This window comes from Brassica oleracea, chromosome C5 (genome assembly GCF_000695525.1).
Source record: "Brassica oleracea var. oleracea cultivar TO1000 chromosome C5, BOL, whole genome shotgun sequence".
In the NCBI taxonomy this organism is placed as follows: Eukaryota; Viridiplantae; Streptophyta; class Magnoliopsida; order Brassicales; family Brassicaceae; genus Brassica; species Brassica oleracea.
Window position 1 is genome coordinate 20,535,696 of NC_027752.1, and position 13,279 is coordinate 20,548,974.

At 43.9% G+C, this 13,279-nt stretch overlaps 1 protein-coding gene, 1 long non-coding RNA gene and 1 pseudogene across 2 annotated transcripts; all 3 read left to right on the forward strand.

Moving 5' to 3' along the window:
- The window catches only part of LOC106344737, a 15,844-nt pseudogene extending 10,154 nt beyond the window's left edge, over nucleotides 1-5,690 (forward strand).
- A 5-nt stretch (nucleotides 5,691-5,695) lies between these two features.
- Nucleotides 5,696-6,574, forward strand: LOC106344738. The gene is made up of 2 exons (XM_013784053.1): nucleotides 5,696-5,979; nucleotides 6,076-6,574. The coding sequence occupies exons 1-2, from the start codon at nucleotides 5,696-5,698 to the stop codon at nucleotides 6,572-6,574; spliced, it is 783 nt and encodes a 260-aa protein (XP_013639507.1).
- Nucleotides 6,575-12,492: 5,918 nt separating this feature from the next.
- On the forward strand, nucleotides 12,493-13,279 carry LOC106294000. Its single transcript, XR_001260705.1, has 3 exons — nucleotides 12,493-12,541; nucleotides 12,594-12,758; nucleotides 12,840-13,279. It is a non-coding gene; the product is annotated as an uncharacterized LOC106294000 (long non-coding RNA).

Here is a 13,279-nt window from a genome sequence, read left to right on the forward strand (position 1 = left end):
TACTTGTTTTCGTCGTAAAATCTCAACGGAAACTCCGATTGAGACGAAACGAAATACGTTTCGATCTGGACTCAAAAGAGAACACAAAGGAGGAGCTTTTTGAGGCCTGACAGGTCACTATGTAGCGAGCTGGAGGCCTGACAGGTCGCTGTGTAGCGAGCTGGAGGCCTGACAGGTCGCTATGTAGCGAGTGGAAGTAAGCCAAGAAGAGTCCTACTTGTTTTCGTAGTAAAATCTCAACGGAAACTCTGATTGAGACGAAACGAAAGCGTTTCGATGAGGATTCAAAGAGAACGCAAAGGAGAACTTTTCTAGAGGCCTGACAGGTCGCTATGTAGCGAGTAGAGGTCTGATAGGTCGCTATGTAGCGAGTGGAAGCAAGCCAAGAAGAGTCCTACTTGTTTTCGTAGTAAAATCTCAACGGAAACTCCGATTGAGACGAAACAAAAAACGTTTCGATGAGGATTCAAAAGAGAACGCAAAGGAGGACTCTTGTTAGGTCTGGCAGGTCGCTATGTAGCGAATGGAGAGTTGGCTTGAGCTCGGTCACTACGTAGCGACCGAGCCGTGTGCGTGCTCGGTCGCTACGTAGCGACCAAGCCGTGTGCGTGCTTGGTCGCTACGTAGCGACCGACCCGTGTACGTTCTCGGTCACTAAGTAGCGACCGAGTTTGGCTGGAGCTCGGTCGCTACGTAGCGACCGAGCTGTGTAATCGATTTGTTGCGCTTCCTTTTTCCGCGATTAACCTAGGGGTTTTCTGTGGCTTTTGGGAGAACAAGTTTTACCCTTCCGAAATGTTTTCGGAAAAAATGTTTTGATAAAACCCTTACGCATTGAGATTTCTTTTGTTCGGTAATGAGCCAAGCTTACGGGGTTTGATAAGATTTATCGTTTCCCTTTATGTTCAAAAAGAGAAATCGCGAGCTCGTTTCATTGCACTTCCTGTGGTGAAAAGTCGAGGCTAGGGTTTTTCGATTTTTTTTTTAGGCACTATGGCGTTTGCGTAAGCGTTGGCCATAGGCGCAGTGGCGGCTGGGGTTGTCTTACCAGCGTTGTTGGGGACTGCGATTTTGTATTTCTTATTTCCAGACTCTGTTTTGATCAAGCGTTTTGTGGCTGAGAGTAAGATTGATCCGTACCCCCCTCCTTCTTGCGCCAAATTGTGGGAACCGAAATTCGCACTGTCGATTTCCGTTTAAATTAGGAAACTAGGAAAACCCTAATTTCCCAGAGGTCCTGGAGATCTGTTAATACCACACGCTAAGCAATCAGAACAAGAGATATCAACGACAAAGTACAAAAATCGTAACATGAGAGCAAAATAGATCTTATTCCGAATCCGTGTTTTGATCAAGCATTTTGGGCTCGAGAGCTGTCGGCGAGATTCCTAGTTCTAGCAACCCTAAGACGGCTAAACCTAATTGAGTCGTAGCTCAAAATAACAGAAACAAAAATATGCCTAAATCGTAATTATCTTCAAAATTTCGTATTTATCTGCGGAAACTTGACATTTATCTTTCCTTGCGAACCAAGCGTAAACCGTCATGCGGCTTACGGGTTGTTGGTTAAGAAATCGTAAGTTGGGCCTCGAGTCATGTCTTAGGTCCCTTTGGGCCGTCTTCTGACTCAAAGCGTTTATTACGGCTTCTTTCGATAAAGAACGAACTTTCCGCGGTTTTTACCGTAAAGTTTGATCGATGACTTAGAACGGCGGAAAACATGAAATGGGTTCGCTACGGTCTTCGGGAGATAGTATCGAAGGGTAGACGAGAATGCATGGGCTAATGTCATATCGACGTTTCGGAAGAGCTCGGTCGATACGTAGCGACCGAGCTTGGCTCGAGCTCGGTCGCAACATAGCAACCGGACAGCGTGCATGTGCGGTAGTTGCGTAATCACCGAGCTTGGTTCATCCGTGTTCTGATCGTCATACTCGGACCTATCCGTAGCTGGTCTGGGTATGTTTATGATGGCTTATGTTTGATCTAAATAGAATTCGAACGAAGATTTATCTCGGGAACATACGTTGCGACGTTTTCTTGACCGAGCATGATTTGTTGCGGAAAGACATACTTGTATTCTGCGGGGATTTGGACGTTAACTTCGTCGTAACCGTTTTTGACCCCAACAGTAACCGTTTTCGACCCCAACACCTAGCGACCAAGCTTCGGTGAGAGCTCGGTCGCTACGTAGCGACCGAGCCGTGCATGTGCTGGTTGCTACGCGGCAACCTTGTTCGAGTCTTTCTCCGATTTTTCGTGAATGTGTTTTCTCCGCAAGATTCTTCGTAAATAAATGTTTTTTGAAGATTTATTTTTCGTAAAAACGTTCATGCCGATTTTTACGGACATTCATATAGTGATTCCGTCGTGACCGATTTTGACCCCAACAATAAGAATCCTAAGGAATGCAGTGCCGTAGCACTAAGGAATGGAATAACACTCCCGGATGCAGCCTCTAAGAAAATATCAGTGGCAGAGAAGGCCAATCAAAAGGAGGGCGAGCAGCCACAATCCGAAGCTGTCCCTCTATCTGACGAGGAACCGGAACAGTCTGCTGAAACTAATCCAACCCCTGCCGCTACACTTATAGAGCCAGTTCCTTCACGTGAATACACCCCTAATGTTCCATACCCTGTTCCAGCAAAGACATATCGGAAGGATCAGGAGGAGACAAAGTGTAAAAAGATGCTAGAGGATCCAACTATCAAGTTACCTCTGATTGATGCGATCCAGATGATACCTTCTATGTGCAGTTTGATGAAAGGTTTGATCTCCGACAAGATAACTGGAGACAGTGAGCTATTGTTGGTTTCAAAGGAGTGCAGTGCAGAACTTCAAAACATGCCGATTAAGAAATTGAGTGATCCAGGCAAGTTTGTTCTCTCAATACAAATTGGGAAAACAATATTCGCTTGTTCTCTGTGTGACTTAGGTTCGAGTGTCAACCTCATTCCTTACTCCGTGGCAAAACGACTGGGATTCACAGACTTCAAACCAACAAGAATCTCCCTGGTGTTCGTAGACAGATCAGTCAAGTCACCGGTGGGTATTCTTGACGATCTCCATGTCCGAGTGGGCAACACCTTTGTTCCGAAAATTTTTGTGGTTCTAAAGGTTGACGAAGAACCAAGAGATCCACTCATCCTGGGTTGTCCTTTCTTGTGCACGGCTGGTGCGATTATTGATGTTCGACAAGGAAGGATTGATCTTCACCTGGGAGACATCGCGATGAAGTTCGAGATGAAAAAAATGCTGAAGAAACGGATGATAGACGCACAAACCTACACAGTTGAAGGCGAAGATCAGGCGCTATCCCCTCAAGAGGGAATGATTGAGAAAGTCTTGATCGATGACCCGCTCGAACTGGCTCTAACCCGAGCTGAGACTGAGCACAACGTCATGAGCGTGGACGCGGACGGGTACGACAAGATGCTTGACTCTGCCAGAAGCATGGAAAAGATGGTCGCTTATCTAAGTCTAGGGGAGAAAGACGAGAGCGATCAGAGCAGTATAGTCGGAGCGAATGCTCCCAAAAGAGCAACCATGCTGAACGTGCAACTCGACGATCCATGGAGCGAGCTGAAAGCTCCAAAGATCGAGCTCAAATCCCTCCCTACGGGGCTCAGGTACGTGTTCTTGGGACCAAATTCCACCTATCCCTTTATTATGAACTCTGAACTGAATAATGTGGAAACTGCTAAACTTTTGTGTGAGCTAAGAAAGTATCGTAAGGCATTAGGATATTCTTTAGCTGACATTCATGGTATTTCACCTGATTTATGCATGCATAGAATACATCTAGAAGATGAATCAATGACTTCTATAGAACATCAGAGGAGGTTAAACCCAAATCTAAAAGATGTTGTTAAGGAAGAGATAATGAAACTTCTAGAGGCTGGTGTGATCTATGCCATCTCTGATAGTAACTGGATTAGTCCGGTTCATGTAGTTCCTAAGAAAGGTGGAATAACTGTTATAACAAATGAAAAGAATGAATTGATCCCTACTAGAACTGTCACTAGACATCGCATGTGCATTGATTTTCGTAAATTGAATGTCGCGACTCACAAGGATCACTTTCCACTCCCTTTCATTGATCAAATGCTTGAAAGACTGGCCAACCACTCATACTATTGCTTTTTAGAAGGTTATTCAGGTTTCTTTCAGATTCTCATCCACTCAGATGATCAGGAGAAGACGACACTCACATGCCCATATGGCACGTTTGCCTACAGGAGGATGCCGTTCAGCTTGTGCAACGCTCCTGCAACCTTTCAACGTTGCATGCTGTCCATTTTTACTGATCTGATTGAGGACATAATAGAGGTTTTCATGGATGACTTTAGTGTCTATGGAAGCTCTTTTCTGTCTGTTTGAAAAATTTGTGCAGGGTGTTGCAACGATGCGAGGAGAGAGATCTGGTGCTCAACTGGGAGAAGTGCCACTTCATGGTGAAAGATGAGATTGTTCTCGGACACAAGATTTCCAAGAAGAGAGTCGAGGTTGACAAGACAAAGATTGAGGTAATGATGAGTCCGTAACCACCAACTTCAGTCATGGGAATCAAAAGCTTTTTGGGGTACGCCGGTTTCTACAGGAGGTTCATCAAGGACTTCTCAATGATTGCAAGACCACTCACTAGGCTGCTTTGCAAGGACACTAAGTTCGAGTTCGATAGTGATTGCTTGACTGCTTTCCACACGATAAAAGGAGCCTTGATCAGTGTGCCAGTCGTTCAACCTCCAGACTGGGACTTACCTTTCGAGATAATGACATATGCGAGTGATTTCGCAGTGGAAGCAGTGCTGGGACAACAGAAAGATAAGAAACTGCATGTGATCAACTACGCGAGCAGGACAATGGATGAAGCCCAATGCCGATATGTCACGACTGAGAAGGAGATTTTTGCCATTGTCTATGCCTTCGAGAAGTTTAGGTCCTACCTAGTAGGTTCTAAAGTGATAGTGCACACAGATCACGCGGCTCTGAGGTACCTGCTAACTAAAAAAGACGCCAAACCACGCCTACTCCGATGGATCCTTCTACTCTAGGAATTCGATCTTGAGATCAAGGATAAAAAGGGAATTGAGAATGGAGTAGCGGATCATCTGTCAAGGATGAAGATCAACGAGGAGACTGCTCTCGACGATAGTCTCCCAGAAGAACAAGTCTATGCGATTGGTCTTTTTGTCGACAACAATCAAGATAATCTTTCCGCAGACTGTTATGCAGTCCAGGAACACTTCGTTGCTGCAAGCAAGAAGAGATATTACCACCTACCTTGATTTGCTGAGATAACTAATTTCTTAGCTGCGGAGAAGGAACCAGTTGATTTTACTGGTAATGAGAAGAGGAAGTTGCTGAGGGATGCAAAATTCTACTTTTGTGATGAACCGTTCCTGTATCGACACTGCAAGGATGGAGTGTTCCGACGATGTGTTCTAGAAGCTGAGATTCCAGGAATCCTACATCACTGCCATGGTTCCTCTTATGCCGGACACTTTGCAGCATTCAAGACCGTCTCTGAGGTCTTGCAAGCCGGTTTCTGGTGGCCCACAATGTTCCGTGATGCTCAAGCTTCCATCTCCAAGTGCAATTCGTGCCAAAGACAAGGGAACATCAGCAAGAGGAACGAGATGCCTCAGAACTTCATACTCGAGATTGAGGTGTTCGACTGTTGGGGATAGACATCATGGGACCATTCCCACCCTCATATAAGAATGAGTACATTCTAGTGGCAGTGGATTATGTTTCAAAGTGGGTGGAGGCAATCGCCAGCCCCACTAATGAAGCGCGGGTTGTGACCAAGATGTTCAAATCCATCATCTTTCCAAGGTTTTTAGTACCTAGGGTGGTCATAAGCGATGGCGGCACCCATTTCAGCAACAAGGTCTTCCAAGGCCTCTTGAAGAAGAACAGTGTCAAACATAAAGTCGCAACTGCATATCACCCTCAAACAAGTGGCCAAGTAGAAGTGTCTAATAGAGAGATCAAGAGCATTCTGCAGAAATTAGTCGGCACTACACGCAAGGACTGATCTCTCAAATTAGATGATGCATTGTGGGCTTACAGAACAGCCTACAAGACACCACTCAGGACCACTCCTTATCACCTTGTCTACGGAAAGGCAGGTCACCTACCTGTGGAACTACAGTACAAGGCGGCATGGGCTGTCAAACTGCTCAACTTCGATATCAAATCAGCCAAGGAGAGGCGCTCAATCAAGATCCACGAGCTAGAAGAGATCATGCATCTCGCTTATGAGAACACAAGGATCTACAAGGAAAAGACCAATGAATATCATGACAAGCGGATCTTCAGCCGAAGCTTTGAACCGAATGATCAGGTCTTGCTCTTCAACTCCAGATTGAAGCTGTTCCTTGGAAAGTTGAAGTCCATATGGTCTGGACCGTTTACCATTAAAGAGGTCAGCCCCTTTGGGTCAGTTGTGTTGCTGGACACAAATGGAGGAGAGTTTGTTGTTAATGGTCAGCGTCTCAAGCCCTACTTTGCTGAAACAACAATCGCAGAAGGTGAAGAAATTCCCTTAGGCGATCCTTCCACAGCCTAATTGGCTACCCAAAGTCAAGCTAGTGACTTAAATCGAGCGCTTGGTGGGAGGCCACCCACCGGTAAGTGTAAATATGCTTTCCCTTTCAATTCTTCTGTAGTTTGTTTTAAATTTTTGTTTCAGGAAAAACAAAACCGAAGTTTCCCGGAGGAACAATCCGTAGACTGTTCTCGCTGGAGAACAGCTGTTCTCTCAGGTAAGTCTTCGGACCCTAAAAAAAAAAGAGAAGAGGAAGCGGTTAGGGTTTGCCTATGTAAGGGTAACCCACCCCACTTCCCCACTTAGCCCCCACTCGCCGCAAACTTCTCTCCCTTAAGGATAGAAGCCTAAGCCAAACTCTTTAACCTCTCAATCAATTGTCACGCTTTTTAGTTCTAACTCCTTGGAATTTCGAGTTCATTCTTTTTTTGCATTCATCTCTCTCAACCGATCAAAGTAACAATCGACATCTCCAAAAAATCGCACATGCAAATCGCGATTTGTGGTTCTTTCTCTTTTCTTCTTCTCGCACTCTCAGTCAATACTTGTTAACAACATCTTTGAATGAACACATCCTATGTTGCTAGAATGGTAGAAGAATCAAAACTGAAAATATGAACTGCCTTGGTTTGCTAATTGGTTTAATTTTATGGTGAACCGCGGGTCATTATTCTTAATGTTATAGTCGGGTTGTTTGGAAATTGAATGGACCTGAGTTTAATTGAGAATGGGTAAGGTTCCATCCTTTTCTAGACAACCCACGAACTGTACTAATCAACAACTGCTTGTTCTGTTTTGCAGATGCCTCCACGGACCAAGCAAAAGTCAGTTAAAACCCCGAAGATCACCCGCGAGAACTATGTGCCGCCTCCAAACCACAATGCTCCGACTTCATACCCATGGCCGCGTGAGGGCCAAGAGGGTCAGTCAATCAATATCGACGACCCGATGCTCCTCGACTTCCACTGTGAGGGATGGGATAAGGAATCTACGAAACGGTACAACTCACTCCTTCACATCGAGATCCTGCCCACTCGCTTTGTTCACGCGGACACCCTTCTCTCCCTTGGGCTCGAAACTGATGTGTTCGAAACACTCCACGCCATGGGGATTGCTCCCCTTTGCTACCGAACACACGAGCTTTACCCCGACCTCGTCCGGCAAGTACTCGCTACAGCTCACATCGGGTACGACGACCCTTCCGCGCCTACATATGAGAACTGCTCATTCTCATTCATGGCCGACGACAAATCCTGCTCCCTCTCGCTTGACAAGCTCAATGAGATATATGAGATTTCGGACGAGCGTAGGGAGGTTGCAGTGGAGAATAAGTTTGCACCAACAGACCGCTTTTGGGACCTCATTACGAACAGAACATTCACATCCCGCAAGGCGTACCAGCCCCAGATAAGAAACCCTACTCTAAGGGTAATTGCGAAGATGGTCTCCAACCTCCTATTCGCCAAGGATCAGACCTCGAAGGTCACCAAGGGGAAGCTGCAGATGCTGTACTTAGGGCTTGAGGACGAGATTCGCAGAGCTAGGGCCATCCCAATCCAGCCGGTTCAAACTAACCCCGGGTATTTTCTAATATGGATGTTCTATTCTCTAAGGGATTGCTTGATGAGGGCCAAGAACAAGTCTGAGAACAAGAAGGAGTGGTAGCCTGCTCACTCCTCAGTTCAAATACTTTGGGATCAACCTCAGATCATACGCGGTCAACCATGAGATCGAGTATATCGACACCCCTTATCTGATCGCTTGCGACATCCTTCGCGACGAGTCCACCTACAAGTTCGCAGACAAGGAAGGAAACATGTTGTACTGCAAGCTCTCGCAGCCACACCTCACGAACTTCAGCACGATCGAGAACATCCGCTTCCTGCTAGACCCGGAGTTCCTGTGCGCTGATCCACGAGCATCGCCTCCAGATGATGATATGGATGATGTAGAAGACATCACACCAGACGAGGATGCTGCTTATGATTTGAGTCCACTCGATGATGATGCAGATGATGCGACTTACCACCGTTGGATGGTTGATTCCCAGCGCAAGAACAACAGCCTCATGAAGAGGATCCTCAAGGCGATCACGGGGGGCTGTTTCGTCGGCCAAGAGGGCAGAACATCCGCGCAGGAGCAGACGCTGCAGCAATCACATCCCGAGGCAAAGAACCAGTTGGATCTTCCGCAGTTGGAGGGCGAGTACCGCGAAACAGGAGGACAGCTGGTCGCTCCGAGAGCGGGGAGTCGGACTGATCCGCCCCACCATCTTATCTCATTGTGCTATCCGTTTGAACAATTTATTTTTCTTTGCTTTCATTAGTTTTTATTTGGTTTGTTTGAGCCTTCCTCGGTTTATTTTCACACCAAGGATGGTGTGAAGTAAGTCTGGGGGAGGCGATTGTGTGCTAATAATCTATCTCTTGTTTCTTTTGACTTTCATGTTCGAGTCAGTCCTTGTGTTTTCATCGAGTCAGTCTAAACTCTTGTGGGAATTAGGACCCTATTATGTGATGATCTTTTAACCACCTCGTGCTTTAACTTTCTTATTCAGTGACCTTAGTAGTGACGAAAGACCCACACTTGGACCTGGAACAACCCTGACTTATCTCACTTGACTCTCCAGAAATTTTCAGCCGATCAGGTTACACTGGGTAGACTTAACTCCACCTAACATGAACCTAATTTTGACTGCAATTTCCTCTTGTTATGGGCATTAGATCAGGGAAACGAGACCTATACTCAGGACTTCTTATTCTTTTTACCTATCTTGCTGATCCTGAGTGGCTAGCTCATCTTTAGCGACTTCCTACCTTGCACCTAAGCCTTTATTCCACCTTCATGCATTCTGTTTTTCAGTTCCATAGGTGCAGATATGTGCAAAAAAGGTTGGAGAGAAAAAGATCGATGCAGCCTCTTACTCGTTATCGTTGCAAAGTTTCAAACAGAACAAGGAGAACGGTCAGTTTAGAAGTCAAAACAACTGCTCCAGAATAGTCAGTGGAGAACAAGGGAGAACGAGTAGAATCGCCAGTGGCGCCAATCATTCCATTCATCACCTCCTTCTCTGCCACACCATCATCTTTGATCTCCGCATTTGTACGGTATCAAAAAAAAGTATGTATATGTTTTTTTATATGAGATCATTGATGGAGAAGGAGGACTAAACCGAGCAGACATCAACAACTAGTTGGACGTCGATCCTTCTTAGCCAATTCGGTTGGAGCTCGAAGAAGAAGAAGTTTCTGCTTGGCTAGTTTCTCTCTGATGAGATCGATTGCAACTACTTCTACTTGTTTGACATGCCATCTCTTTTCAGACTGAGATTCTGAATAAGAGCTCTCCTTTGATATTATGAGGATTACAGTAGAAGAACCAAGGAAAGGTAACCACTGGATGGCAGAACAAAGAGAGTTGGTACCGACGATATGGAGCAGGAAAACAGTCGGAGCGTTCGCTCCAGAGTCAACAAAATGAGTAAGGGGTTGTGGACATCAATGGATCCATCCTCTCTTGCTATTTTGCGCGATATCCTGCATCCACTACAAAAATTGGTAGCCGCTAAACAGTCTTTAAATCCACTATAAAATTAGGCTGTTCACAGCTAGCCCATCAACCCTGAATAATGCCTGTGATGAGAGGATCACGCCACTCTTAAATGAATATTGGGAGTTCTGTCTCGATAGCGTGCTTTTTCAGGTATGAGATGAAGAGTAGGGAGCCGATCTTTGAACAACGATCAGAGGAAGTTATGGTAAGAGTATGTGGTCTTAGTTTCTTGCTTGTGTGGTTCAGAGATTCGTCGTTAATGTATGGTTAGTGAGAAATAGGAGAGTTCCCACACTTTCAAACCTTTTCCCTGTTCTTGATACTTGCCTTGTTCGAGGACAAATAAGGATCTAAGTCTGGGGGAATTGATATATGGTGTTTTTGACACCATTGTGTATATTCTTTTTAACTTGTTTTCAATGTTTTATCGAGTTAGTCCAGTCCTTTTAGAGTCATTTCAGGTCTGGAGTAGACTGAAGAACTGAAGGAAGAAGTGTGAAGAAAGGAGCAAGAATTGGAGTCTCTCCCCGCGGAACAATCAAGCGGAGCAGTCTGATGGTTGATCCCACTAGGAGCAACCAGGCGATTGTTCCCGACATTTATGAAAGTTTCCATATCTTTCAAAGATTTTTCCTAATCACTTATTCTCTCCTCTAAAGTCGATGGCGCCTCCATATAAAAAGTCATCCTTATCTTTATTTTGATTACGCTAGTTTTTGCAAGAGACCTAGACGGAATTATTGGATTTTGCTATTGTAAGGGAGACGGCTCCTCTTCTTCACCGAGAAGATTATCATAAACCCTATTGATTTCTCTTTGGATTTATATGCAGTATTATTCTGTTATTATGTATGGTTTATCTTGTACCATGGCTGAGTAGTCGGCTAGCTTGTCTAGGGTTCTAGGGTGTTGATCGCAAAAGCTAAACATAAATAAGCAACCATATTGTGTCTTTATTCATCTATGTTCTTAATGCTAGTTATAACCTGATCACTTTACTTACTTGATCATGTATGACCAAACCAAACTAAGGTTTTATAGACATGATCCCAAAACTTATAGAAACCATATTAAAAATTTTTAAAAATGATAATAGAATAACTATAGATAATTTGAACTTATAGAGAATTTGAGCTTATAGATAATTTTTTAGTTTAAACTTGTATATAATTTGAACTTATAGATTAAAAAAATAAAACTTGTTGATAATTTGAACTTATAGATTAAAAAAATTAAACTTGTAGATAATTTGAACTTATAGTTTAAAAAAAATAACTTATAGATAATTTGAACTTATAGAGAATTTGAACTTATAGTTTTTAAAAAATATTATTTTTTGAAGCAGGATACCTAAATATGTCATCATCTTCATCCGATGAACTCGAATAAAAATTGGACGAAATTTTCGACGAATACTTCGAAGATACATTCAACAACATAGTGGAGGTCCAAACCATTAAGCAAAGGAAACATGCTTATATAGAACGAAACCATGAAGCAGGACACGACCGCTTATGGAATGACTACTTCAGCGAAGATTCGACATTCTCGTCACATTTATTCAGACGCCGTTTCTGCATGAATAAGGAATTATTCTTGTGTATTGTCCATGGCCTATCAGAGTGCATTCCATTCTTTCAGCAAAGAAGAGATGCAACCGGGAGGTTTGGTCATTCTCCACTACAAAGATGTACGGCATCAAATCGTCTACCTGCTTATGGTTCTGCGGCTGACACGGTTGACGAATATCTCCGACTTGCTGAGATCACTGCACTTTCGTGTTTACATAATTTCACTGACCGAATAATACAGTTATTCGGAGATGAGTATCTACGACGACCCACACCGGAAGATCTTCAACGACTACTCGATATTGGAGAGAAACGAGGGTTTCCTGGGATGGTCGGGAGCATTGACTGTATGCATTGGGAATCTATCACACTCCCTCAATGTCCTAAACAAGAGTTATTTGCTAAAGTTCAAGAAGCAACCCGAAAAGATGTGGAGCGGACTTTTGGAGTATTGCAAGCTCGATTTGCAATTGTGAGAAACCCGGCTCTTTCTTCGGACAAAGAAAAGATAGAGAAGATTATGAGAGCATGTATCATACTACACAATATCATACTACACAAAATTTATTTTGTTGAAGTTGAAAACCGTGATAACATAGAGATATATCTATAGGGTATCAAGCTGGGGGAATCGAGTAAGTTTCATCCGGTGGGTTGATGCTTTATGACTGAAGGTGGTGGGAAAGAGACGTTAAAGTGGCGAATCTGAAGAGTTGGTAACCGTAGCTGCGATCCTATTTGGAGGAAAATGATGAAGGCAATGCAACTTGGTTTGGGGTTAGGGGTGAAAGATTAATTGGGTTTAGCTTTCTATTATATTTGTAGGTTTTTTCTATGAGTTATGCTATGGGCAAGAGCTGCATAGGTCAAGATTGCTCGCTGTTGCTGATATATATATATGCTCCTCAGCTGCATAGGTCAAGATTGCTCGCTGTTGCTGATATATATGCTCCTGTTAAATTCCAATAATTTATGCATTTTATTACATTGGCGACAACTATTTCAAGACTAAAGCAGAGCCACAATTACAATATGCACCAACGAAGACTTTGGCAGGACATATAGAGCAATACAAAGAGCAAGTAAGCTGTAGCTTTGTGAATGAATGTTTTAACATACATGCTATGCGATATTGGTATGTGATTGGTGAGGTGTGGGAGCAGGATTTCTTGGAATGAAAGGAAGCCAAGAGAAAAGAAGTGAGTCACAAAAAAAGATTGAAGAGCGGTATGTAATGCTGAGTAAGAGCTAGAAAGGTAACAACACACAAGGAAGTCGAAGAAAGCACACGAAGATGCTACAAAACTGCAGGAACTAATGGACCAGGGATTTGAGACGCATACGATGGAGCACAGGCAAAAAAAAATGAAGATCCTAAGGAGGAGAAGAGGACGAATGTGAAGTAGAGGATATCAATGGTGGGGAGGATGAGATCATGATGGATGATTTGCTGGAAGAGGGAAGAGATGGAAACGACAAGGGAATGTGCACTGATACTACAAAAGCAGAAACAGTGGAAACATTAAACATTACGTCCTCCCCAAATTTAAGCAAAACAAAAAAAAACATTACGTCCTCCAAGTTTGCGAGTAATATAAACCAA